This window comes from Mustela nivalis (assembly GCF_964662115.1).
Source record: "Mustela nivalis genome assembly, chromosome: 15".
NCBI classification, from domain to species: Eukaryota; Metazoa; Chordata; class Mammalia; order Carnivora; family Mustelidae; genus Mustela; species Mustela nivalis.
The window spans coordinates 88,235,461-88,261,406 of NC_139034.1; the positions used below are offsets into that span (position 1 = coordinate 88,235,461).

Below are 25,946 nucleotides of genomic sequence, written 5' to 3' on the forward strand. Positions count from 1 at the left end.
TCTTGACGATCATCGCACCCCTCCGGGCTTCGGGATCCGCAGGTCGGACAAGGTCCAGACCAGGCAGGGAGGGTACCACGGGGCATGTCTGCTACCCTACTGCCGCAGCCAGATTCCTGGCCTCTTCTCAGTCACAGGTCCCCGGACTCCACCCCACAGAGGACAGGACCCGGGTCACTTCCTGTGATGACATCACAGGTCCCCAGACATGACCCTCCCCACACAGAGGACAGGACCCGGGTCACTTCCTGTGGTGATGTCACAGGTCCCCGGACATTCCACGGTCTCCCGGAGACCCAGCGGAGGGCCTTAGGGGAAGCTCGTCCTCCTTGGCTGCAGGGAACATGGCCGGGAGCAGAGGAGTGACCCTGTTTGTCCTGCTGCTGTCCTACTGGCGAGAAGCCAGGCTCCAACCCATCAACATGACTTCAGGTCGGTCACAAGTGTATTGTCGCGGCGGTAGAAACGCTGGCTTCGGGGGGCAGGGTCCGGCCACCACGGCTCGTCCCTCGGGTCCTTGGGACTCCTGGTCGACCTCTTCATCTGTTCTGGGGGAGGATGGAGCGTGTGGAACAGGTTTCCGTCCTGGAAGCCTTGTTGATCCAGAACTCCGTAGGAGGGGGCGTGCGCGACCGTTTTCATTACGGAACATGTCTCACTTACCCGAAGCGCAGGAGGAGCCGAGAGAAGCCCAGCCCGGGCCCCGTGACACGCCGGGGGGGGGGGGGCGTCCCGCACTTGCCGCGCACATGCCTGCTGCTCCCGGGAGGGTGGAGGCCGCCGCGGGCCACGCGGACGAAACAGCAGCCACCTTCGCAGCCGCTGCCCTGGCCGGATTCAGTCCCCGCCACCCCAGAGGCCCTTGCTGGGGACGGTTCCAGTCACCCCCCGGGCAGGTCCTGGCTCTGGTCCTTCCATCCTGGCCCCTTCTGCGTGGAGGGTGACCGCGGCCCAGTAGGCCAGGACCGTGGGGCCACTGCGACTCGCAGGACGTGAGGACAAAGGACTGCAGGAAGGGGGTGCCCTGTGACCCCCCACTTCCCACCAGGAAGCTCCGTGCTCGGGCCACCTGCCTCCTCGCCCACTTTCTTCGGAGGTCCCCAAAGACGGAAGGAAAGGGGACGGGACGGTCCCCAGCCCCAGCTCCCAGAGGTGGACACCCGGGCCCCGGAGCGTCCTGCGGGGGTCGGTGCTGCTCTCCTGGGAGCAGAGGCGCCCCCGGGAGCAGGAGCAGGGGTGCTGGCCCCGAGCCCCGCAGAGCACTCCCCCTCCCGCCCTCGCCCCGTCCACAGTGACCCGAGGGGTCGGGCCAGCAGGCCGGGCCGGGGTGAGAAGGCAGGCGGTCCGGGAAGAGGCGATCGCTCCCAGCTTCCATTCCTTACGGAAACGGAGTCTCGAGGCGTCTACAGAGGACAGTGTCCTTCGTGCGGCCGTGGGTGCGGAATGGTCTGTGACGGGGGTGGGGTCGAGCGTCCCACGACGGTCCCGAGCCCGCGTCCCCAGGAGCGGCCCCCAGTGCGGACGGACGGAGCGCCCGCGGCAGCCGCAGCCGGCCTGTCCCCTCCAGGACCTGCCCCCCCCCGTCGGGCCGGGGAGCCCCCAGGTGACCCCCGTCGCCTTCCCCGGCTCGGGAGAGCAGTGAGGGCCATCGTGTCTCCGTCGTCTATGACGGCCAGCCCTGGGCCGCCTCCTGGCTCGCAGCCGGGGCGCAGCGGCCCCACGCAGACCAGCGGTGGCCCCTCGCGCTGACCAAGTCCGCAGGCAGGGACAGTGCTGGGGACGACCCTGGGGGGGGCGGCGGACCAGCCTCTCAGAGACCGGCTCCGACCGGCCGAAAGCGCTCGCAGTTTCTAGGAGGAAACGGGACCAGAGGCCGGTGCGGGCAGGTGGGCGGAAAGGTCAGGCGGGTCCCTGTCGCGGGGTCCGTCCTGGGCGGGGTCCGGCCGGCTCCGGGCAGGCCTCACCCTTGAGGGGCCCGTGTCGGTGGCTCTGCTCTCCACGACGCTTGCCTGAGAGGGGAGAGGAGCCGGAAAGAAGCTCTTCATCAGTTAGACGGTTTGAGGCCAAAACGGAGGTAGTTGTCACTCGTGCTTCTGGGGGTCTTCGTGTCCGCAGACCCCGCTGCCGTCAGCCACGCGGCTCGGCCTGACCCCGGGAGAGACGGGGGCGGCAGCCGCGGGCCGGGTTTGCCTCGTTTGCCCCAAAGAATTAACCGAGCACGACCGCGGAGGTCCACGGGGAGCCCTTCCCCGCTGGCCGGCATGGACACCGTGCAAACGGGGAGGAGGAGCGGTCAGCGGATCCTGGTAGCTCCGGCGCCGGGGGTTCGAAGCCCAGACACCGCCGGTCGGGTGACGACAGGCGAGCCACAGCCCAGCCGCCACCGTTGACAGCGCACTTCAGAAACCGTGCGGATATTGTAAAACATAAATATTTTTCTGCACACGCTCACTGGCTGATGCGCACAAAGCCTCCCTTATAATTACGGGACAGACACAAAATGAAAAGAGTATTTTTAACAAAGTGCTTGCCGGCGCAGCTGGACCCATTCTTAATGACTCATTAATGCCTCATCCAAAGAGAACCGCACTGCTTTGCCGCGTTGCGGAAGGTCAGCACACTGCGAAGCGATTGTCATCTCCGCGCAGACCTCCGCACAGACATTTCCTGCATTGTTCCGAGCCCTCCGCGCGCAGATGAGTCCATTGGTATGCAGATTGTCCGTCATTAAACCCATTTGAAAATCAGCGTCGTCACTGGTTTGCTGTTGGAACCCGAGCGTCTCCAGACGCCGCGTGCACGCTCCGTCCGTGCAGCCGGGCCTGCGGCGGTCCCCGGGCTGCCCTCTCCCCTCCGGAGGCGCCGCGACCTCGAGGCCTGATGGGAGGCTGGCCTTGACCTCGAGTGGAGGACAAGGACCCGGGCAGCTCTGCTCTGAGCCAGAAGAATGGGAGGGAGCCCCTGCCTGGTGCCACCACAGCGGGGAGACGAGCATCAGTACCGCACACCGCCGGGTCCCCAGCACAGCGGGTTCGGGCCCGTGAGGCCGGGAAGGCGGCAGGTCGGGGTCCAGCGATCCCACGGAAGCCGCAGCTGGCCCGGCCGCTCCCCCACGAGACCCCGCGTCTTCCCTGTAGGCAGACCCTCCAACTCGCTCTGCTGACGAAGGGAGAGCGCAGGGGGCCGGTGTGTCTGGGACCCCTCCCCACCAGGGAACCCCAGAGGGAACAGCAGTCCGCACTCCCAGTGCCCCAGATTCCTATCCCCGGGTCTCCCCAAGCACCTGCTGCTGGATCCAGAGAGCAGGCAACGGTGTGCTTTTCACAAAAGGACAAGCGTGTCCCTCCTGGTCGGCTGTCCTCGGAGCCCCTGCAAGGGCGACGTCCTTAGAGCCGGGACGACGGTTCCCTTCTGAGCGACGGTGCCTGTGAGCACTGCCCGAGGGGGCAGGAGTCCCAGCTCAGGGCTCGTCCCTCCAAACACAGCCGCTTCGTTCACCGCTTTCCAGAGGAGAGCTCGGTCCTGGGAACCCCGGGCAGGGCTCTCCCCCGGCAGCAGGCTGGCAGGGACCCCAAGACTGAGACTACGGAGAGGGAAGTCCGGGCAGATTCAATGAATCGTGAAACTATCAGGGTATCTGTTTCCCCCCAGGTCCCATCACTGAAATGCCACCCCGTTCACAAAGTCAGGAGGATATACATCGAGTGTTTGGTAAGGAGTCTCCTCATATCAGCGTCTGGTCTGTATCGGAGCGGGGCGGGGGGCTCCCCGCACAGGTGGAGGGTGCGTTTCGGTTTGGGGCCAGAATCACAGTCCCCGTGGCCCACAGACTTAAGCCTTGTGAAGATTCAAACTCCCAGGAAGTTAAGAAAGAAGTAGAATTTAAAGCCACTGGACCAAAGAATGGCCTTGGGAAGTCACTGCGGCAAGTAAGGTCACCGGCCGGCAGGGCTGAGCTTGTTAGCAATGCCCGGATTTGAATCGAGCGCTGCCCAGAAGGCCTCCTGAGCTGGGGACCACGGGGCTTCCAGGGCTGCTCGAAAGAAGCTCGACGCAAGCCATCGAGGTCCCTGCGCATTTCCTAGAGGCCGTAAAGAAAGGAACAGGTGAAACTGATTTAGCCACGTTACCTGATGTTAGCGTTTGGACGCGTAACCAGCATGAAAGCACTCGTGAGATCTGTTCAGCGTTTCATCACACTGAGTCTTCAACGTCTGCTGTGCCCTTCGCAGCCGGGGGACATCTCCGTCGGACCAGACGCAGCCGCGCGTGTGCACGCGGCCGGAGCCCCGGAGCCCCGGAGCCCGCTGTGCGGGTCCGACGCTCGTCTCACATTTTGTGAAAGTGAAGCCCAGAGAAGCTCTCTGCGCTGAGGGGGGCTGGGGGCTGGGGACGCCTCTGTCCACAGGACTCGGGGCAGCAGACTGGGGAACCCCCTCTCTTGAGAAGGAGCCTGGGAGCCTGAGGCTGGGCTGCCCTCTGGGCCTGGAAACTCAGACGCCCACCCCCTGGGCGACATGGACACTTCCCAGCAGTGCCTCGGCCACGACCCTGGGCTTCGTCCCATTTCCAAGGCAGGTGTAGCAGAGGCTCGGGAAATCCTGTCTGGCGGCCAGGGCGATGGTAGACACACAGACGGACAGATGGGCAGATTACGTGAGGGAATGAGTCGATGAATGAACGTCCTCGGTCGCTGGGGAGGGGCCACCGGCTGCTCAGCTAAGCAGTTCCGTCTCCGGATGGGAAGGTTCTGGGGGCTCTCATGCCCTCGGGAACCTTCCGGCCCCTGCCCCTCCACAGAGCCAAGGGGAGAGACTTGGCGGGGCCCACCCGTGAGATGAGATGGTAGCGTGGGCTCTATGTGTGGTTCAGGGCGTGGAGAGAACCGGGGGGCAGGAAGGACCCCACCCCGCACAGGTGTGCATTAGACACCCTTCAAACATTACATACAGGTTAGGGAAACTGAGCCCTGAGCCGGAGCTGGGAGGTAACCCTGAGTCCCGCGAACCAGCCCGGCGGAGCGAAGCACCCCCAGGACCAGGAGGGGGGCCGGCCAGCACTGCTGAGTTTCCCGGCGGGTCTGACCGTCTCGGTCCCTGCGGGACTAGGGTCACCAGTGCCCACTCCATCCTGGGGCCGGCCACCCAAGGTCAGGACCTTGGGGAAAAGACAGGACAGCTGTGGGGCTCATCCACGGAAGCCCGGAAGGGGAAGCGAGGCTGCTCACCCCGCCTCCAGCCCGCACCTCCCCCGGGGGAGAGCGGGAAGCCGTGAGAGGCGGACATCCGTGTCTCCCGAGGCTCGTGTCGTCCACCGGCGAGCGCCGCGGAGCCGCCTCGGGCAGGCCCCCGGCCCGTGCATGGGGCAGAGACTCGGGGGGTGGTGCGTGGAAGCTCCGGGTGTCACAGGGATGGCTGGTGGGGGGAGGAGGGGTGAGACGTGGTTGCGGCTGGAGATGGCTTGGGGGGTTCCTGATGGAGGCACGGGCCAGAGGCAGCTCCGGGGATGTCTGTCATGGGGAGGGGGTCCCGAACATAGGCGCTCGCCAGGGACAGCCTGGGGGTCCCTGACATAGAGGGTGGCAGGGGACACCGGGGCAGTCGCCAGAAGTGGTTCCCGTGGGAGGGCCAGAGAAGCACTTTCAGATTTCTCTGGGTGGTCCCTTGACACAGGACAAGAGTTGGGGAAGCGGCCGTGACGGATCACATCCCAGCCAGCAGGGGCAGGTGGCCCCGGGATCGGGGGTGGGGGGTGCCTAACTTCCAAGATTGCTGCTGGAGACGGCGGTCACCTTCCCACAGCGGTGACTTCTCGACCTGGTGGGCTGGTGCTACCTTCATGTAGATCTGGTCATTGTGCGTTTGTATGTGCAATATCTCATTTTCCAGCAAAGAAAATGTGACCCTAAGAAATTAGACATGGCCCGGAGACAGTTTTCTCACTTGTACAGCCTGTCCGGGGCTCCCAGAAGGTTTTTGCTACAATTAGATGCAGGGTTCCTGGGGGCTGTTGGAACCTTCCGCTGGGCTTGCCTGCCGCCCGCTCGGGAGTGGTGTGAAGGCGGCTGCCCTCGGGCTCCTCTCGGCGCCGGGAACAGACACGGCCCGCACGTGGGGTTTGTCCTGTGGCTGCTCTGAGGACCTCCCGGGACGTCTGTGGCGGATGGTATTTCAGTCCCAGGGAGGCCACCGCAGCCTCCTTCCCAAGGTGGACTGGTTCCAGGAGCACTGAGTAGGACGTTCCGTCGCTTCCTGTCCCTGCCAGTGCCCCCCCCCCCGCCTTGGGCCCCCTTGACCCCAGCCCCTGGTGGGTGCTCTGGAAGGTGCGGTGAATGGTCACACGTGTGGAGTCCTGCCCCTCACACAGGGCTGGTTTGCTCAGGACAGAGACCAGGGGCCAGGGCTGGGCCATCCCTGACTCCCGGGCACCTGGAAAGTTGCTGGTACACAGTAAGAGCTCAACAACAGTCCCGTGAATACCCACTCTTCTCTGCGACCCATAATCTAACTAGACACCATGATTCCAGGGTCTTCACGTTGCTTCTCCTGCATAATAACTAGCCCAGAAGAGTGGCCAAGGTCTTCTCAAGGCCGAAGCAGGAGGAACCAGAGAGGGCACAGTGAAGAATGCCCCGGCCGTGCAAGGGGAGCCGAGCGGCACCTCCACCATGCAGGGGTGGGGCCCCTGTGTCCCCAGGAGCTCAGGGGTGTCAAGCCAGGACCCCGTGGTCACCTTGGCCATCTCCCGAGCTCATGAGGAGCGGTCACAGACCGTGCCGGCAACTCCAGAATGGTAGCCACTCCCAGGGCAGGCAGGAGGAAGGCCGTAGGTGGAGGCACCCACTGTCTTTGCCTGGAGAAGCCAAGTGCTGCTCAGAGCCCATCGCACGCCCTGCCCAGCTGCAGAGCCCACGTGGCCCTGCAGGGTCTGGGTGGGGGGGAGGAGGAGGAAGGTAAGGCTGTGGGGGAAGAAGGCCCCAGAGCTACACGAGAGCATCGCCCATGCCTGCCGTCAGAGGCTCTGTCTCCAGTGACACTTGAGGCCTTCTCCCCCGGAAGTCATGTCTCCCCCATGACCCGGAGCCAGGGTGGACAGCCAAGTGCTTTGCCCTGACCTCAGGGCTCCCGGGATGTGGCAACTGCCCACTGAACCAGGGAAGTCTGGGCAAACCAGGGCAAGGTGGTCTCCCTGCCGGGGGGCTCGTCTCAGTGCATGGACCAGCTGGCCAGGGCACCCACCAGCCTGCAGAGTTGGGGCGACTGGCCACTGCCCCCTTCTCCTTTGCATTTAGCTTCGATGGTCCCCGACGGTGCTAAATGCTTTCCGCATACACTGCTTTATGTGAACCTCCTCGCCCAAAGAGATAAACACAGACCCATGCTGCAGACGAGAAAACAGGGTCCGGGAGGAAGCTGCCTGGAACACGGTCCAGTGAGAGCAGAGACAGGTCCCCTCTGTCGGACAAAGTCCGGTGCTCTTTTGTTAAAAGCTTCCTGGGAGAGGTCAGGAAGGCACCAAGGGAGAAAGCAATGCTGCGTCCTTCAGAAATCAGGAAGGACGCCGTGCTCACACGGGGACGGCCCGGGGAAAGTCTCAGAGGGGACAGACTGTTCCCGGGGGGAGCGAGCAGTAGGACTGCAGCCAGGGCCAGGCTTCTAGCATGGTGCGTTTGGGGGACCCTGTTTATTCATCCAGAGTATCTGGGGGGTCTCGGGTTTCAGAAATGCTGGAGGAGGCAGTGGTCTCCCACCCAGACAAGGTTCTGCAGAAAGCCAAACCCCGTGTGCACGGCGCTCCTCGAGTCCCTGTTTCCAGTCCCGGCTTCACAGGCGGCCTTAGTCCGCGTAGAGCCAAAGCGTATTGTCCTGTACCTCTGGCTTTAACATGACTTTGTGTGCTTTTCCCAAGATGAAATTCTAGTCCAAGAGATGCTGGACCCAAATAAATCATCAATGGCTGGAAAGCAGAGGACCCCATCAACATTACCAACAAAACCGTTCATGGAAAAAAGCAAGTATACATTTTTTTGAACCTAGAACTGCGTATATTCCTGGGCTCGTGGGGGTGAAGGCACAAGCCCAACATTCCGCGTTCTTGAAGGCCAGCTACTTCTGGGGCAAAAACAAATGAAAACGAGAAAGACACAGTTGTCCCAAACCATTTCTAGAACCTTCCTGAGACTGGGAGGCCTGGGCTGGCAGAGACGGGTTCCCCTCGGTTGGGGTGGGCTCTGGGGTGCACACGCAAGAAGGTCTGTGCTCGGGCTGCGAATGGGGTCTAGCCACTGCGGGCACCGGGGCGCACGGAACAGGAGCCCCACCTGCCGGCGCACGGATGCGGACCCAAGCCTGCTGGGAGGGTGGGCGGCGAGCCTGACCCCGTTCCACGGGGGATGAATCTAGGGTCGGAAGCACAAGCCCAGGGACACCCAGCGGGTAGTGAGCCAAGATAGGGCAGCTTCACGGTGTCCGGAAGGCACCTGGACCCGAGAACCAGCTCGCTGAGAGTGCCAAGGCGAGTGTCCGGGCGACACCGGCCGGGGCGGAGCCGGTATCCGAACCCACCCGCTGTGCACGAACGACATTCGGCAGCAGGAGAGGTCTGCCCTGCCTTGAAGTCGTGCCTCGATGTAAACCCCAGTTCCCAGCACGGCGTCGCCCGACACCGCCGAGGCCCCGCGGCTGAGGGCAAGGCGGTCAGACGAGGCCAGACTCTCTCACGCGCGAACTTGCCCCCGCACGTTTTCAGTAGAACCTGACCAGGCCTCCGGCAGTCCCTGCGCCTCAGTGTGGACCGGAAGGCCCGTAGACGCGCAAGCACAACTCGTCTCCTTCTTTCTTCGTGTTCTTCCTCGCAGACCCCATCCTGGACGAGAATTTCCAAGTTGGTGCGCCTCAGAGTTACCGCGGACTCTCCGATAACCCGCAGTTGTCTCTTGGCAGTGAAGACAAAATTTTCAATAATGGTAAATGCAACCCCGGAGCCCCTGCTGGCGTCGAGAACCCAGTGGGCGGAGCCAGGCAGAGGCCGATGGGGACAGCCCCGTCGCGGAGGGTGACAGTGTGGCCGGAGAGGGAGGCTGCTCTCCCCGCGGTGGGCAGACCTCCCTTCTCTGTCCCGTGGCCCTGACCCTGGCAAAGCAGGGCCTGGGGAGGAAGACAGGAATGTCCCCGCAGGCAGGTGGCCGCCCGGAGGAAGGGCTGCCACACTTCCCGCCCCTCCCATGTCAGCGAGGTCAGTGTCCCTCCTGGGCGCGGTGGGTGGAGAGAGCCAGTGCCTCCCCCCAGCCAGAGGCCCCCGGGAGTGGGGGAGAACGTCCCTCCGACAGCCGAGGTGGCTGACATGACTTCCAGTCTGCCGAGGCTCCGACGGGCGCCACGGGACGACAGATCTTTCCTTTACCCTAAAGATGGCGCAGAGGAAAGGTCCCCGGCGTAGGTCACGGGACACCGGCTCTGCGGGACGTGGTGCTGGCCCCGAGGCAGGACCTTGTCGAATGGGGTCTCTCAGCTCCTTTCACTCTGCCGGTGTTTATTTGTGGGGACTGCTGCCCCGGGGAACGGCGAGTCCCATATGTACTCACTCGTTCCTCATCCGCTCACCCGCACGGGCGCTGGGGGCTCTGCCCACTCGCCGCGTGTGTCCCGTGGCCGCGACCTCCTCTGGAACACGTCCCTCCTTTCTGGCCCCTTGAGGCGCTCCCGGCCTCCAGCCCTCCCGCTGCCCCGGCCCCCGAGTCTGATCTCCTCTCCCAGAGAACAGAGCTCAGAAACGGAGACAGCAGGCGGGGAGGAGGCCGTCGCTGCCAGGAAACCACTGACCCCACGGAGACACGCGGCCACGCACACACGTGTGCACACACACAGAGGCACACGCACCAACACACACAGGCATGTGCAAACGGGGACACACGTGTACACACGGGGACATGCGCACACACACGCACGCACGCACACGCACATGCACACATGCACACACACGCACAGACACACACACGGGGGACACGCACAGACAGACACACAGGAACACGCACAGACAGACACACACGCACACACACACACACACACGGGGACATGCACAGGCACACGCACGCACACACGCGCGCACACACACACACAGTTACACTGAACTGTCACCCTCCTCCTCTCTCGACGTAAAACCCCGGCCGCAAGCCGGTGCCCTGAGCCCACCCGGTATCACACGGTTCCTCCAGGTCTTCCCTCCTACTCCTTTGTCACTTTCTGCTAAAAACACGGCTCCCGTTTCCCACAGTAACTGAAGCCCTGGCTTCGTCCTAGAGGCTCAGACTCTGCTACCCGCAGCCGGGAAGTCAGATCTGCCGACAGGAGAACCGTGCTTTGTCGCTAGCCGAATGCAGTTTGAAGGTCGCCTAGACTGGGTCTTTCCCCTGCCGGTTCTCTGTGCCTCGTCTTAGCTCGCTGCTACTACTGGCATCGTTTTCTGGTCTCCTCATGCTGTTGATTTTTGGTATTTGTATTTGAATATGTGAGCCTCAGCGTGGTTTTAAAAGTCATCGCAATAGAAAAAGGCACATCCCAGAAGCTACGAGTTGCCCACCACCGTGTGCATCCCCAGGAGACCAACCCCACAAGTCCAAAGTCCCTTTGGTAGAAATGAGGAGCTAACCGTGCACTCCCGTCCTCATCCCCTCCTTAGATGAAGGTCTCACCGCAAATCTCCAGCCTCTGCCCTGCTCCCTGCATGCTGCTCGCTGAGAGCCACTCCACACCCGTCTCCGCAATGGTGTCCGGTCTTGTAGCCCCTTTGCACTCCCAGTGCGTGCGGCTCCCGCCCTCGTGCAGTCCTTCTACGTGCTTCCGTGTGTTGTTCCCACAGTTACACACGAAGTCGCCAGGAACGGCTTGGGGCACACGTGTTTGCATGTCGTTGGGGACATAAATTCTCGTAACTGGGAGGCTGGGGCAGCGAATGAGTGAATATGGCTTCCGAACAGATGACATCAGCCTCGACACCTGAGCGATAACCTTCCAGACCACATTTTTAGATTAAGCTTGAGAATGATATTGGCATTTCCACTTAAAGTATTAAAAGAAAGTATGGGTCCGAGTGTTCATAAGCATGTAACCAAAACAATGTCCACCCGTTTTTTTCCATGTTCGTCATCAAAGAACCCAGCATTGATGAGAGTTATCAGCTCGGCGGTCCTGAGGGTTTTGGCGAGTCCCAGTTTTCTGACGGTAAGCACAGACTTTGCAAGGACAGTAACGGCGACTTGGGAACAAACCTGCCTGTGTGCCGGGGAGACTCAGGACAGGCCCCTCGTCCGCCTGGTGGGTGACGAGTGAGAAGGTCTCTGTCTCTGCATAGCTTTAACGCTTTCATTTGGGTGTGTGAATGCTGTTGATTTCTGTAGGTTAATGTTTTTGTTCTACCACCTTAATTCTTTTATTGCCTCAGTTCAGTTAATCATTTTTTCTATAGAGTTTTCCAAATATCCTGCATTATCATGTACAAATAGAATTTTCTTCTTCTTTACCAATGTTGAGGCATCTCATTGGTTTCTCTTATCTAATGGCATTGGCTTATATTTCGAAGATAGTGGTCACAAGTATCAGAGTTAGTGCGTTTCCATGCCTTATTCACCATCTTGGCTAAAATAGCCCTAGTATTTAGCCAATAAATACATTTCTGGCCCTAGAACAAAGGCATGCATACTTTAACATCTAAAGAAAGTATCCATCCATTTTTTAATATTTTGTCACACTCTTTTTCATTCTTTGGTAATACTCAATGTTTTTTCTTTTGGCCTATTAACGTGAATGATGTATGAATGAATTTTCCAATATTGAACCAACCTTGCATTCATAGAATAAATCTCACTTGTTCATGTTGATTGTTTTGGATTCTGTTTGTCAGTGTTTTACTTAGTATTTTTGAGCCCAGATACCGTTCATCAGTAGTATCAGTCTGCAGTTGTTTGTGCTGTCTTTATCAGGTTGAAATGTCAATGCTACACCTGCTTCACAATAAAGAATTTAAGCATTTTTCCTCCCTGTTGGAATCTCTTTGGAGATTTAGAGCATTGAAACCAGATGGTCTTTTCAGATTTTTTAGAAATGCCCTGTGAAACCATCTCGTTCTGGTGTTTTTTCTCAGGTAGTTCCTTAGTAACTTCTTCTGTTTCTTCCAGGAGAAGCGATTTTAGCAAACTCTTATTTCCCCAGAGAATGATCCGTTTCTTCTGTGTTCCTCGAACGTATTTGGACATTTGGACATGTCTAAATCATCTCATTATCTTAAAGGCATCACTTTTTCCCACTGCGATTCCCCCTTGTCATTTCTAATTTTATAAATATATGCTCTTCTTTTCCTTCCTAATTGGTCAGCGAGTAGCTTGTCTATTAATTTTTTCCCGAATTCTAGGGAACACTTCACTGTGTTTCCAGTCTGCTCTTCCTTAGTTTACGCCGTTGTCATCCACGTGTCTTTCTGTCGGCTCTTTTCATAGCGCACTTTGTCGCCTCTCGCCCAGTCGTAGAGCTGAGTGATCATTTATTTCATTTTACCAACAAGTGGTCGGTGCTCTGCCCCTTTAAACATAACCCATAGATTCTCATACACAGTGTTTTAATTATTATAATTTCCCAGAAGGTCTATACATTTTAGTTTTTACTTCCTTTTTACCCAAAAGTTGTCTAATGAAATGTTTTCCAATTTGCAGGTGGTTGGGCCTTTTCTCTTCATTTCTGTTAAAAATTTCTGGTTTTTATGATACTGTGACCAGAAAGTGTTTTTCGTAGTTCTGCTTTGTGTCTGACATGTGTTTTCTGTGCAACCTGATGTAGTGTCAGTTTTTGCGAATGCTATGCAAACACTTGAGAAAGTGTGTGCTGCATGGCCGGGCTGGGAAGACGCTTGCTGTGTGTTTACCCGCCTGCTGCTCGGCCGTGCTCTTCGAGTCCCTCTCTGCATGCCCATGATTTTCTTCCCCGATTCTTCTCCCGGGACGGTGTGCAAACTCCCCCACTGTAAATGTGTCTGTGTGTGTGTCCTTGCGTTTCCTGTAGCTTTCGCCGCACAAGCACAGTTCCTGTGTGGCTTGTCAGGAGCCCCATCTCTCCCTTGTGAACCCCAGCGCTCCGGGTGGGAAAGAGCCCACCTTTGTCCTGTTTCATGCTTTGGGGCTTGCATTTTACTTTCTCTGCTATAAGGATCACCACGATCCACTTTCTTACTATTTCAGTTTACCTCCTGTGTCTTTGTTTATTTCTTCGTTTTTAAACAACTAAGCTGTATCCCTGTAGGTCTACAATATAGAAGCAGATCTTTCCTGAGCCCTTTTAAGTCAAAGGAAGCCGCACTGTGAAGTCTGAAGCCTCCCTCCAGGGAAAGGGTCGAGAAAACAGTCTGAGCCTCCATCACCTCTCTGCTTCCCCTCACCTCCTGCTCCAGCCTGACATTCTGATGTTCTGAGCCAGACATTCTGTTATTTTAGTGAAAGTCTAACGGAAGGGTTAGGGCAGCTCCCAGTTCAGCTGGGCTCCTAGAAACCAAGGGGAAGTTGTAAGGCCGGCCTGGGAGCCCTGGATTCCGGGGGGAAGTGAGGCTGCTTTGCTTCCGTGCCCGCCCCACCCCCGTCCCAGGAGTCCTTTGGGTCCCCCCACCCCGGTGCACCGTGGCCTCCTGAGGGGGATGCTCTGTCCTCCTCGCGAGCCCACACTTTGTTCGAAGCAGGTGTCTGTGTGTTCTGGGTGGATTAACAGAGCATCACAGCTGAAGGGGAACCCAAAACCTTGGGGTCCGTTTGAGCACAAGCCCGGCAAAGACGCCACCATGGAAATGTGTAGAGAAAATGTCGATTCGTGAACACCGAGGAAAGGGAAGATTCCATAATGTTCTGACAACTTTGCAAGCAACTGAAAGACAGTGCAACAGGTCACTGCGGGCTGCACGGGGTGCCCGGTTCTGGGGCCACAGACGAGCCTTCACGGACCCAACCTGAGGCGCTCCAGGAAGCCTCGTTCCCGGTGCCCTCGTGGGCCTTGGATCCGGCTCATGAAGACTAACTGCTCGTCCCTGACCGTGATGAGCACTGCGGTGACGGCGATGCCCTTGCCACGTGCCCGGCACTGTCACGTCTGAATCACGCCATCAGCCTCACAGCAGCCCCGCGTCAGGCCCATTTCACAGATGGGGGCTGTGAGGCCTGGAGACCAAGGCTCTCGCCTTAGTGGGCCCTGGGGTGTGGGCCGCGGGACTTGCTCTGGACCCGGATGGGAGTGGCTCCTGCGTCCAGGACAGCTAGAGAAGCCTGGGCTTCCCACAGTCGCCCAGAGCCGTCCAGACCAGCTCTGCTGACTAGTTCTTGCTTTTTCCAGCTCTGTGGGCGGCCCCGCACCCCTGCCTCCGCCCTTCCTGTCTTTCCTTGGCAGATCCCACCTGCTCTGTCAATGGGCTGGAAACGTTGCCAGGGAGAGCAATGAGGTGGTGATTTTCCTTTCAGGTGCCGCTGCAGGAAGTGGTTTCCAGCTAAGAAGCCGGCAGGGAACACTTCCTGCCTCCCTGGGGGGCCCCGGGGTAAAGACCAGGAGCCCTGGAGCCCCTGCAGAGCTGGCTCCCCCCGCAGGCAAGGCCCTCCCCAGCCTTTGTGTGCCGATTTATCTAGAACTTTCTCCCGTCCTTTGGAAACCCATCTCCGCCCAAGAGCTGTCAGGTCGTCGGTTTTCCTGATGTTCTCTTCCCTTCAGCACAGACTTCAGTACAAAGTGGGTTTTGCTCGTTCATCGTCGGAGACCCCCAGAGCTGGCAATGATTCATCTGAACCAGGCTAGAAGTCAACCCGTATTGTCTGTAGACAAATGGTCACCTTGGAAAACAGTCATCATCTTTGTCTCTGGCCAGCAGTGGTTTGGGGACCTGGGGGCTTCCAAATTAGAAGGAGTAGTTGTAACACCTCCCTGAGGACTCATGGATTAGGTTGGGCCATTAGAAAGGACGGTGCAGGTCAAAAATGGTCCGATGCCGGTCCCTGGGACACTTTTGGGGGCCCCTGGGGCCCAGCGCAGCTGGGGCGCCCCTCAGGCTTCCCTCCTCTCCGTGCTTGGCCCTCAACCCAGGCTCCGCCGCTGGGAGCAAGGGCGCTTCCCACTCCTGTTGCCACAGGTGGGGGCTTCCCCCCCGGAGGGGCTCCCTGAGCTCCAGCCTCGGCCCCAGACAGACACACGGACAGGCTCGCAGAGGGCTGGTCTTAGTGTCTTTGTTCCACACGCCGAGCGACCCACACGTTTTGGAGTCCTTGTCCGTGGGGCACACTGAGCTCCACCACTGACCTCCCCAAAGACGTAAACGTATAGTCAACGTAACATCGTCCTCCGAGCCGTGCCTCGGGACTGTGAGACAAAGAGGGTTTAGAGTAGGCTCCGAGGAGTGAATCTCTAACGTGAAACTGGCCGCCAGAGCAGACACCTCTCGGAAACTCACTGGCTCTCCTTCCTGGGCCGGAAGGGTCCTCTCGGGCTGCTGAGCGGCAGGAGGCCACCGATCCTGTAACAGGACCTTTCTTTGATACATGATCATTTTCAGCTTGGTCTTAACCCAGGTTCTTACCGGTATCTGTCACCTTCCACTGGGAATCCAGCTAACCTTCCTGGCGTCTTACTCCGCTGAAGGGGGTATGCATGGACAAGTTTCTGTGAGGCAGCGGAACGCAGGATGCCACGCAGGGCAGAGACTAGGATCCCGTGAGACCCTGGCTCCCCCTCTTCTTGGCTGCACGATCTCGTATAAGTGACCTCCCCTCTCTGAACTTACAGCTCATCATCCGTGAGCCAGGGTCACAGCCCTTTAAGCGGTGGGACGAGTCCGTTGGGTGACAAAGGGAAGGACTTAGGGCAGATCCTGACTCGTAAGGCGGATTAGGCATTCCCACTCGACCTCCTGGGCTGTGGTAGGATACGGGCCCCTCCGTGAAACCATCCTCATACAGACTCACACAACCGTCACCACAACCATGACACAGAAGACACATCACCCCACGAGCCCGTGCTCTCTACTCAGCGTCTCCCACCACCTCCAGCCGTAGCAAACCCTCACTCGTGTCCTGTTCTGTCATTTTCCCTTTTCCGGAATGTTAAATACCACACACACTGTGTAGACTTTTGAGCCTGGTTTCCTCAGACTGCACAACACATTTGAGACTCGTGCACATCAGCCCATCCGTCGTCCGCTCCTTCCGTGGCTGAGCCGTGCTCCGCTGTGGTTGCTGCTGGTTTACTCCTCAAGCACCTGCCGAATGACACCGGGCTTGTCTCCAGGTTCAGGAATCACAGTAAAGCCCCTGGGAACATTTGCATACAAGGTTTGAGGTGACTGTAAGTGTTCCTTTCATTCGGGTAAAAAGCCAGAGGTGTGGCTGCCACGTTTTACTTCACAAGAAAGTGCCAACAGGGTCTCGAGCTCCCGAATCAGAGAGTTGCCGTGGGTCACCTGGGCACTGACAGTGGTGGTGATGTGCCCTTCCCCAGTGGTTCATACCGTCGAGCATATTTTCATGTGTTCATTTGCCATCTGAATACCTTTTTTGGTCCAGTGTCTTTTCAAAATATTTTGCCCATTTTCATGAGTTTGTTTTCTTACTGTTGAGTTTGGAGAGGTATTTCCATATTCTGGATGCAAGTCCCTTGTCAGACGCGTGACTGGGATGGGGCTGGCTCCCCATTGCAAGCGGTGTGCTTCAGAGATCAGGGGTTCCTAATACTAGTCCAACTCAACGGATCACTTTCCATTTTCTGAATCAAATATAAGAAATCTTTGCCTACTTCGAAGTCGCAAACATTTTCTATGTTCTTTTCTAGAAACTTGGGAGCTGTAGGGCTTACATTTCGGGCTGTGATCCATTTTGAGTTCATATATACGGTGTAAGGTCGGGATTATTTTGTTTGGTTCGATTTCTCACATGACCGAGGTCCAGCTGCTCCAACACCATTGTTGAAGAAACCCCCTCCCTCTGTTGAACTGCCTTGGCATGGAGGCTGACAATCCGTTGATCTTGTACCCGTGGGCCACTTTCTGGGGTCTGTTTGGTTCCACTGACCAGGGATCTGCTTTTCCTTAGACATCACATTGTCTCGGTCACTAGATGTTGATACCAAAATCTGGTATCAGGTACTGTGAATCCTTCCACTTTGTTCTGATTTTCAAAATCAAGTAGGTTCCTCTGGTTTCTTTGTCTTCTCATATAAGTTTTAAAGACAGTTCATTTCTGCAGAAAATTTTCTTGGGACTTTTGCTGGGATTGCCGCAGATGTTTAGATCAGTTTGACGGCACTGACTTTCTGACCGTATTCAGCCTTCCACTCTATGAATAACGCCATTCAGGGCACCTGGGTGGCTCAGTCGGTGAAGCATCTGACCTCAGCTCAGGTCATGGTCTCACGGTCCTGGCACAGAGCCCTGCGGCCCCCCACTCGGTGGGGAGTCGGCTTGCCCCCTCCTCCTGCCCCTCCTCCTGCTAGTTCTCTCTCAAATAGACATGAATGATGCATTTACTTAGGTCCCCCTCAGTTTCTCTCACCATGTTTTGTAGTGCACACCATAAAGAACTTGCATATATTTTATTAGATTTATACATAAATATTTCATATTCTTGATGTTATCATAAATGACACTACTCTTTAAATTTTGACTTCCAGTTATTTATTTCTCGTGTATAGAAATGTGGGGTTTTTTTGGTGAAAGACTGCACCCTGACACTTTACTCCCCTCACTCTTCAGTTCTGGAAGCTTCCCTGTAGATCCTCGGGGACTTACTACATAAGGAATCATATCATCTGCGAATAGATATTTCTTTCCTTTCCAATAGGTACACCTTTTATTCATTTTTCTTGTCTTACTCCACTAGCTGCAGTAAAATGTTGAAGGAGAAGTGCCAACGATAAGAATGGACATTCTTGCAAACTTAGGTGTATCTATTGTGGGCATAGAGAAATTTTTTTGGTAAAAAGTTAGATAGTAAATATTTTAGTCTTTAATTTCCAGTTGCAAATACTTACCTCCGCCACTGTAGCCCAAAAGTAGCCAAAGACAATACATAAAAGAATGGGAGCGGCTCTATCCCAATAAAACTGCATTTCCTGAAGCCAGTGCTGATCCCTGTTTGGACTAAAAGCCATAGCTTGCCGACCCCTGATCTACTGAAATGGTCCATCGGTTCTCTCTCTTCTGTTCCTGTGGTGAATTACATGTCTTGACTCTCGAGTGCTGAACTAGACCTGTATTTTCAAGATAAACCCATGAGACATTTTCCTTTCTATGTATTTTGGATGCAATTTGCAAAAATTTAATTAAGAATTTTGGAGTCTCTGTTCATGAGTGATGTTGGGGTGTGGTTTTTTCTTCTCTAATGCTTTGGTCTAGTTTTGGTTTCAAGATAATAACGGCCTCACAGAAGGAGTTGGGAAGTGTTCCCTTTCCTTCAATTCTCTGGATATGTCTATATGAAATGGACATTACCTCTACATAAGATGTTGTTAGAATTTACCAATGAAGACATGAGGGCCTGTATTTTCTCTGTGGAAAGATTTTTTTAAGTACACATTTTATTTCTCCTACAGATAAAGGGCTGTTAGTGAGCTCTGGTAGTTGGCATCTTTAGAGGACTTTGCTCATTTCATCTGAATAACAGCACGACAGTCTCTTATTACCCTTTCTAATGTTTGCAGGAACTATAAGGATGTCAGTTCTCTCATTCTTTATGTTAGTAATTTGTGCTCTTCTTTGTCCCTCGTAGTCTAATTAGTAGCTTATCAGTTTTATTGATCTGCTCAGAGAACCAGGCTTTTGGTTTCATTTTTCTGTATTGTTTTTCTATTTTATATGATTGTCATGTCCTCTCTTAAGTTTATTATTTTTCTCTCTATTCATTTTGAATTTTTTTCTCTCCTTTTTTAAATGACTGGTTAATGTACATACTTAGGTCATAGATTTGAGGCTTTTCTTCGTTTTTTATTATGAACATTTGGTTTCTCTTAGCTCTACTTTAATCTCATCTTACAAATTTCAAAATGCTATGCTTTTATTTTCAGTCCATTCAAAATGCTTTATAACTCTCTTTTGAAATTTGTTCTTTGACCCACAGACCATTGAGAAATGTGCTGTTTCATTTTCAAATATTTGGAGTCTTTTCCAATACCTCTCTATTATTGATTTATGATTCAATCCCATTTTGGTCAGAAAACACATGCCTTGGATATTTTTAATGCATTTTTTAAAACTTTCAGTATGGCCCAGAATATATTGTACTTTAGCAAGTACTCCCTGTGCACTTGAAAAGAATGTGTATACGTTGTTGATTTGTGGAGTGTTTTGTAAATGTCAATTAGATCAAGTTGGTGAACCACCATGTTCAAGCATTCTACATCTTTATTGAACTTCGGTCTCCTTGTTTACTCAACTATTAAGAAAGCAGAATTGAGCTCTCTTTGCCACATCTACTGTAAGGATAAAAACCATTCTCATCAATCAGACTGTCGACATTCCAGAAAATGTCGACATCACCCTGAAGGGACATACGTTATAGTGAAGGGCTGCAGAGGAACCCTGCGAAGGGACTTCAATCACATCAACTTAGAACTCAGTCTTCTTGGAAAGAAAAAGAAGAGGCTCCAAGTGGACAAATGGTGGGGAATAGAAAAGAACTGGCTACGGTTCGCACCATCTGTAGTCACGTACAAAACATGATCAAGGGCATCACACTGGGCTTCCAACACAAGGTGAGGTCTGTGTATGCTCACTTCCCCATCAACGTTGTTACTCAGGAGAATGGTTCTCTTGCTGAAATTCGAAATTTCTTGAGTGAAAAATACATCCGCAGGGTTCAGATGAGGCTAGGTGTTGCTTGTTCTGTATCTCAAGCCCAAAAAGATGAGTTAATTCTTGAAGGAAATGACATTGAACTTGTATAGAACTCAGCTGCTTTGATTCAGCAAGCCACAACTGTTAAAAACAAGGATATCAGAAAATTTTTGGAAGGTATCTATGTTTCTGAAAAAGGAACAGTTCAGCAGGCTGATGAATAAGATCTGAGTTGTCCATCTGCAGAAACAGTGAGAAGCCGGATGATTTTTGAGACTTATTTGTGATATTTTAAAGAGGCAGTAAAAGCTATACTGATAAAAAAAAAAAAAAGAAAGAAAGAAAGAAAAGAAAAAGAAAAGGAAAGAAAGAAAGCAGAATTGAAAACTCAGAATTTAAATTGTAATTGTGGATTTGTTCACCCTATCTTTTGGTTTTACCAATGTTCATTTCATGTACTTTGAATCTCTTTCATTGCATTTCATCTGCATGCATAACAATATGGAATTGTTCTATCTTCTTGGTGAATTACTGCTTTAACGTTAAGAAATGATTTTTGTCTAAAATTTAAGTAGCCCCTCTTGCTTTCTTTTGATTAGTATTCACCTGGGTGGTCTTTTCCATCATTTTATTTTTAACCTACTTGTGCTTTATATTTAAAGGGGAATTTTGTAGGCCATGTATAGTTAGCTGTTGGTTTTTTATGTAATCTGAAAATGTATGGTTCTTGACCATATGGGGTATGGTGTTAGGAGGAACTTTAATATCCTTGCCTTCTAAATCTACCATGTATGTCATTTCTACATCAGTTTTGATTGAGTGATTCTTCTCGTTATAGGTCATTTTCTTATAGACCATACTTTATTGCTTGTTTTCATGCCTGCTCGTTGTTGTTTGGATGCTATATACTATAAATTTCATTTTGTTGAGTGTTGAATATTATATTTTTAAAATACTGGCAAGCTTTGCTCTTGAACCCAGTTAAATGACTTTGAAAGGGTTGATCCTTTTGAGGTTCGCATTTAAGCTTTGTTAGGTAAGACCAGGCAGCACTCACTCCCAGGCTAACATTCCCTGATACTGGAGCCATAAAACTCAAGAGTTCCCTCCCCTGTGCCTTGTGTATAACGAGGCTTTTTATGTGTTCCAGTAGGGAAGCCATCTGCTTCTGGCCTGTGTGAGCTCTGGAAATTATTCTTTCGCCCTTTTGGGGGGTTCTTTTCTCATGCCCAGCCTCCCATCGCTTCTCACTGACCCATACTCAGCTGGAGACTAAGGGCAACCTTCTGCAGTCTCCCAGTTCTCTGGCCTCACTTGCTCTTTTGGCCTCTCCCAGTTTCATCTCCTGGCGAGGCCACAGGGCTCTGCCCATGTCCTCACTCATCATGCCAACGAAACTCTCCAGGCAGGAGCAGGAGCGATCGGGAGGAGCCCCGTGTCGATTTCCCTTCTCAGGGGTCACTGTCCCTTGCTGCCTGTTGTGTGATCTATGGGCAATCACTGTTTCATGCATTCTTTTCTGGTTTTCAAATTAAACTGGGAGGATGAATCTGGTCCTTGCTACTCCATCTTTTCCGGGCACGAAAGTTCAAGTAGTGGACTTTCACCCATGGCTTCCACGGGGAACGCTGTAGCTGTGAAAGCCCGGGATTTCAACTCTCTCAGAAGCTTCAGGACAGCCTGGAAGGATTCTTTCCCAGCAGGGCCTCACACCATCTCAGTGACCTTACACAAAGCTCCTATGCCTCACTGGGGTTTCAACTGCAACTGGGAAGTGAACCCAGTTCACTTTCCCACAAACCTCAGCGGATGCATGGATGTTCAAACGGAATCACACCCCCATAGGGACGGTATAGATGTTACCATTGCATGGGAAAGCCTAAAGGCTATAGATTATACTCCACAAATAAGCAAAATTAAGATGCAAAATTTTTTTGTTTTTGCATGAATTGCATGTTATTGATGAATTACATGTTTCCATAAGTCAGTCAGCCCAAATTGTATGCCAAATTTTCCTAAGCAATTTCCTCTAAAAAAAAGGTAAACGTGGCCTGAAACATTCAGGGAGAGTCTGATGTCGGCAACGATCTTCGTGGTATGGATTCCCACTGGGATACATAGAAACAGGGCGACCGTGACCTCCAGGAGAAAGCTGGAAGTGCTGGGTCCGCTGCTGGAAATGGCCTTCCTTTCTGCAGACGTGCTTCTTCACATTTTAAAATTCTACCATGAGCTTATAATACTTACTACAAATATGAATTTGTTGCCTTAAAATACTTGAGAGTGCTATCTTAAAAGCCTAAAGCAGCTTGAAGCCTCTGCAGAGAGTTTCCCTCTGTTGTTGCTGGAATAACCAACCACCTGTGTGATTTCCAGAGGGTCTGAAAAGACTTCATGACCCAAAGCACCACTCCTGACGTCTAGAGCGTGCCTGAACTTTGGGTTACCAGCTAAGTGTCCCATGTCATTCAGTGCCGTAATCATTAATTTCCTATTGGAATTAGCCTTGACAAAAGCCTCACTCACTCACTCGGTGAATGCCTTCTGAGCCCCTGCTGGGTGCTTCCCGGTAAGTGAGGGGTGGCTCTTCTCTGAACACCCGCAGAGCAATGGGAGATGCGGAACAGCCAGAAACAATGCAGGACTCACGTGTGGGACCGATATAAACATGCTAAAGTTAAGGTTTTTCTTAAGCATCCTGGCTGTGTTCAATGGAGTTTGGGGAGAAGTCCAGGGGGCGGATCTCCTGATACACCTTGAAAGTAGGGAAGGTCGGGAGGGAGAAGGGTGAGAGCACCCTGCGGGCCACAGCTGTGGTTACATCCCAAGAAAAGGAACCTTACACTCTGGGTGCTGCTTTGCATGCGCCCTCTCCCACCCTGCTCCATGGGGCCAGCGTCCACCCCGGACCCGCCCCATGGACCCCAAATCTGCCCCTCTCCCCAGCACTGAGACCCCACACAATGTTGTGAGACCCCACACAATATTCATGGGTAAAAAGGCCTGGACAGGGCAAGGGTAGGGGTTCATCCTTTTGAGGAGTGAAAGGTCTTCGAAAATATGTACCCAGATGCAAGGACATCATCCAAGGGACCAGAGGGAACCATGCAAGCTCATCCTCAGTGGAGAGGAGGAAACAGAGAAAGTTGACAACACATGTCTCCTCCAGTGCCCATGAGCCACACACACTAGCTTCTGGGCTCCCTGAAAACCTCTGAAGTTGAAAAGGAAAGTTTGGAATCACGCCTTCATGACTAACCAAATCTTGATCATTGTACTTCTTTTCTCCCCCAGGAAAGAAGAATTTACAAAACGAGCAATATAAAAAACTGTCAATTCTGGACAAAATCCTTCAAAACTTTGGGAAAACTTCAGGTAAACTGGAATAATAGATAAGTGGCTCCTTGCACTGGGACGTCCCCCGCTGTGAAGAGAAGTAAACCGTCTGCTCCAGGGAACCGCTCTCTGGAGGGGCAGGTGACTTGGTCCCTGGGCAGACCGGCAGGGGCTCCCGACGGGTTTCCTGTGTTGTCACTGCCGGGCTCCTGGCCCCCGAGTCCCAATCCGAGGAGTCAAGGGCCACATCCTGGGCGTGTGGGGCTGCCGACCTATTCCCCACGGCCAGGCCTGGGAAGGTCCTCAAATCTCACTGCAGGTGGCCTCCTGTCTGGGGCTGAGCCCCACACCGCTGGGCATCTCCGACCCCTTCCCTTTCAGACAACTTTCTAGCTGCTGGGGTTGGTCCATTAATTTCCCCTGGTGGCTTCTGCCCAGGCCCCATGCTTCTCCCTGGAACTTTCCAGAACACCTCTGCACCTCTTCTCCAGGCCAGTCCCCTCCTGTCTTCCCAGCCTCTCGCAGGTAGACTCTGTAGTCACGCAGATGGTTCAAATCAACTCCTCCAGCCTTCTAACCACTGCACACCCGTGATGTACCCCAAGACTGGCTGGTAGGGACGCACCACACCCTAATTTCGAGCTAGTGTGGTTCGTAAATGTGGCTGCTAAGCCACACGCATCGGCTCCTCGTAGATCCAAGCACAGGACCAAACGTTTAAGCCTGGCCAGCTTCGTGCACCTTCCCCTAGTGTTTGCTGAGCACCCGCCCGGGGCCGGGCAATGCTGGGGGGCTCCGGACTGCACAACGCAGACACGCGCAGCCCCGCCCTCGCGGAGCCCACATCAGGGACGGTTAGATGGCCTCTCCACTCCAGCCCGTCGGGACACTGCTGGGTCTCCCCCCTTTCATCAGCTCCTCCTCCAAGCCCCCGACCATGGTCGCTGTGGCCAGCCTGCCCTCTCGCCCTCCGTGTAGATGCGGGCCAGGACAGGGTCCCAGACGCATCCCTAAAGACCTCCTGGTTGTGCGAGTGGTCACTAAGCACCGCAGGAGCCACCCTGACGCTGCGGGGCCAGAGCCAGCCCTGGGGCCTTGAGACCCCAGGCCCCCAGTCTGCACCTCCCCGCAGCAGGCCCCCCAGTGCAATCAGAGGCAGAAAGGGAGGTTAGCGGGACCCCAGGCCCCCCAGTGCAATCAGAGGCAGAAAGGGAGGTTAGCGGTTGCTCCACTCACGGCAGAGTCACCCACTGGGCCTGACGCCCAGCCAGTTTCTGCCGCTGGGACAGATTTCGCGAGAGACTTTGCCGAACTCGCAGTTCCTGGGGCCTGGAGAGTTCTGCCGCAAGAACACGAAGTCTCCGAGGCCTCAGATGGCTCAGGCAGGGCCCTTCCACCTGACGAAGCCCCTGCAGGCCGGCCCCGTGCCTGGACGGGGAATGGGCAGCGGATGCCCCTCGAGGGCCGGGGCTGCTCCCAGCAGTGCGCGGACAGGAGGGACCAAGGTCCTTGGCCTCTGGGACCTGATGTCACAGGCGTGGGTCCACAGCGGGCTGCCCCCGAGGGGAGGAGGGCCCGGCCCCGCCCTGCCCAGCAGCAGAGCTCGGAGGAGCCCCCGCTGGCTTTGGGGGCAGAAGGCAGTGGCAGTGAGGCATTAAAGGGGGCAGTCTGGCCCCCCACCTTGTCCTCTCTCTGCGCTGCTCCCCGTCGGGGTCACGGCCTCATGCTCCCCAAGATCCTGCCAATTCTCTCCCCACCTGGCTCACTGCCAGCCTCACCCGAACCCACACCTTCCTGCTCCCTCTGGCCGCGTCAGCCCTGACCTCTCCAGCTCCGTCTGGTCCCCTACCATCTTCTGTGTGTGTGGGGGGGGGGTGCTGGCCGCCCCGCAAGCTCATCCTCCCCACCCCCCACCCGGAACCCCCTCGACTGGCGGCTCCATCCAGCCGCCACAGCACCTACGACTGCGGTCCACAGGCCAGGGGCGCTGGAGGCCGGCTTCCCGCTTCTCCAGTCCCTGCAGAGGCGGGAATCCCCAGGAGGGTCCGAAAGGCAGGCCCGTGGGGGGGAGCAGGGCTCCCAGAGTTTCAAAAGGAAACCTCTTCTCTCCGAACAGGGAACTCTCTGCAGTGAGCGGACGAGGGGGGCGAGGCTCTGAAGGGCTGCAGAGGGCGGTCAGCGCGGCCGTCTGCCCCGAGGGGCCCCTCCGCAGCGTATCCAGACTCCGTGAGACCCCACAGCCCCCAGGAATAAAGAGCATATATGTGCACATGTTGTTAACCACGTCGCGCACGGAACCGTGTTTTATTCACGCAACTCCAAGTAGGGCTCCGCTATTTGTTAAGTGAGAGGGGACGTGGGTTTTTTTCTTTCCTTCTTTTTTTTTTTTAAGGAAACAAAAATTATTGAGCCTGAGAAAGAAGAGCTTCTCGGGGTTCCTCTCTTTGAACAGGACTGGGTTTCAGGACGCTTCTGAGAATTCTGTCCACCATGAGCCCGAGTCAGCCCCCCACACCTCCCTCCCGTGGCAGCCCCTTGCAGACCGCACACGCACGGGCACGAGACACACACACGAGGCCCATGCGCCACAACGCATACCAGACACGGAAACACGGGGTCTCTGGGGTGTGGAAGGTGACCCACAGCAGTTCTGGGGGGACCAGAGCTGCTCTTGCAGCAAGCGCCCTTATGCAAGCCCCTCTGACTGTGGGCGGTTATACCTCTGCTGGACTCCTGAGGTGAGGCTGGGAAGAGCCATTCGGGGCAAATGTGGCCAC

At 54.9% G+C, this 25,946-nt stretch overlaps 1 protein-coding gene and 1 pseudogene across 4 annotated transcripts; both read left to right on the forward strand.

Moving 5' to 3' along the window:
• The first annotated feature begins 265 nt into the window (after positions 1–265).
• SPACA7 (sperm acrosome associated 7) lies at positions 266–25,452 on the forward strand. Of its 3 annotated transcripts, XM_082701207.1 has the most exons (7): positions 266–432; positions 3,652–3,711; positions 7,909–8,010; positions 8,858–8,965; positions 11,151–11,219; positions 23,128–23,208; positions 25,286–25,452. In XM_082701207.1, exons 1-7 carry the CDS (start codon positions 345–347, stop codon positions 25,300–25,302), a joined length of 525 nt encoding a protein of 174 aa, XP_082557333.1. In that variant the 5' UTR covers positions 266–344; the 3' UTR covers positions 25,303–25,452. The 3 variants fall into 3 exon arrangements, with proteins under 3 accessions (XP_082557333.1, XP_082557332.1, XP_082557334.1); XM_082701206.1 differs by lacking the exon at positions 3,652–3,711 and having other exon boundaries at positions 11,151–11,312; XM_082701208.1 differs by lacking the exon at positions 3,652–3,711.
• LOC309848916 (large ribosomal subunit protein uL6 pseudogene) lies at positions 15,660–20,194 on the forward strand (annotated as a pseudogene). The gene is made up of 2 exons: positions 15,660–15,673; positions 19,480–20,194. The product of its transcript is annotated as a large ribosomal subunit protein uL6 pseudogene (transcript).
• Positions 25,453–25,946: the final 494 nt, after the last annotated feature.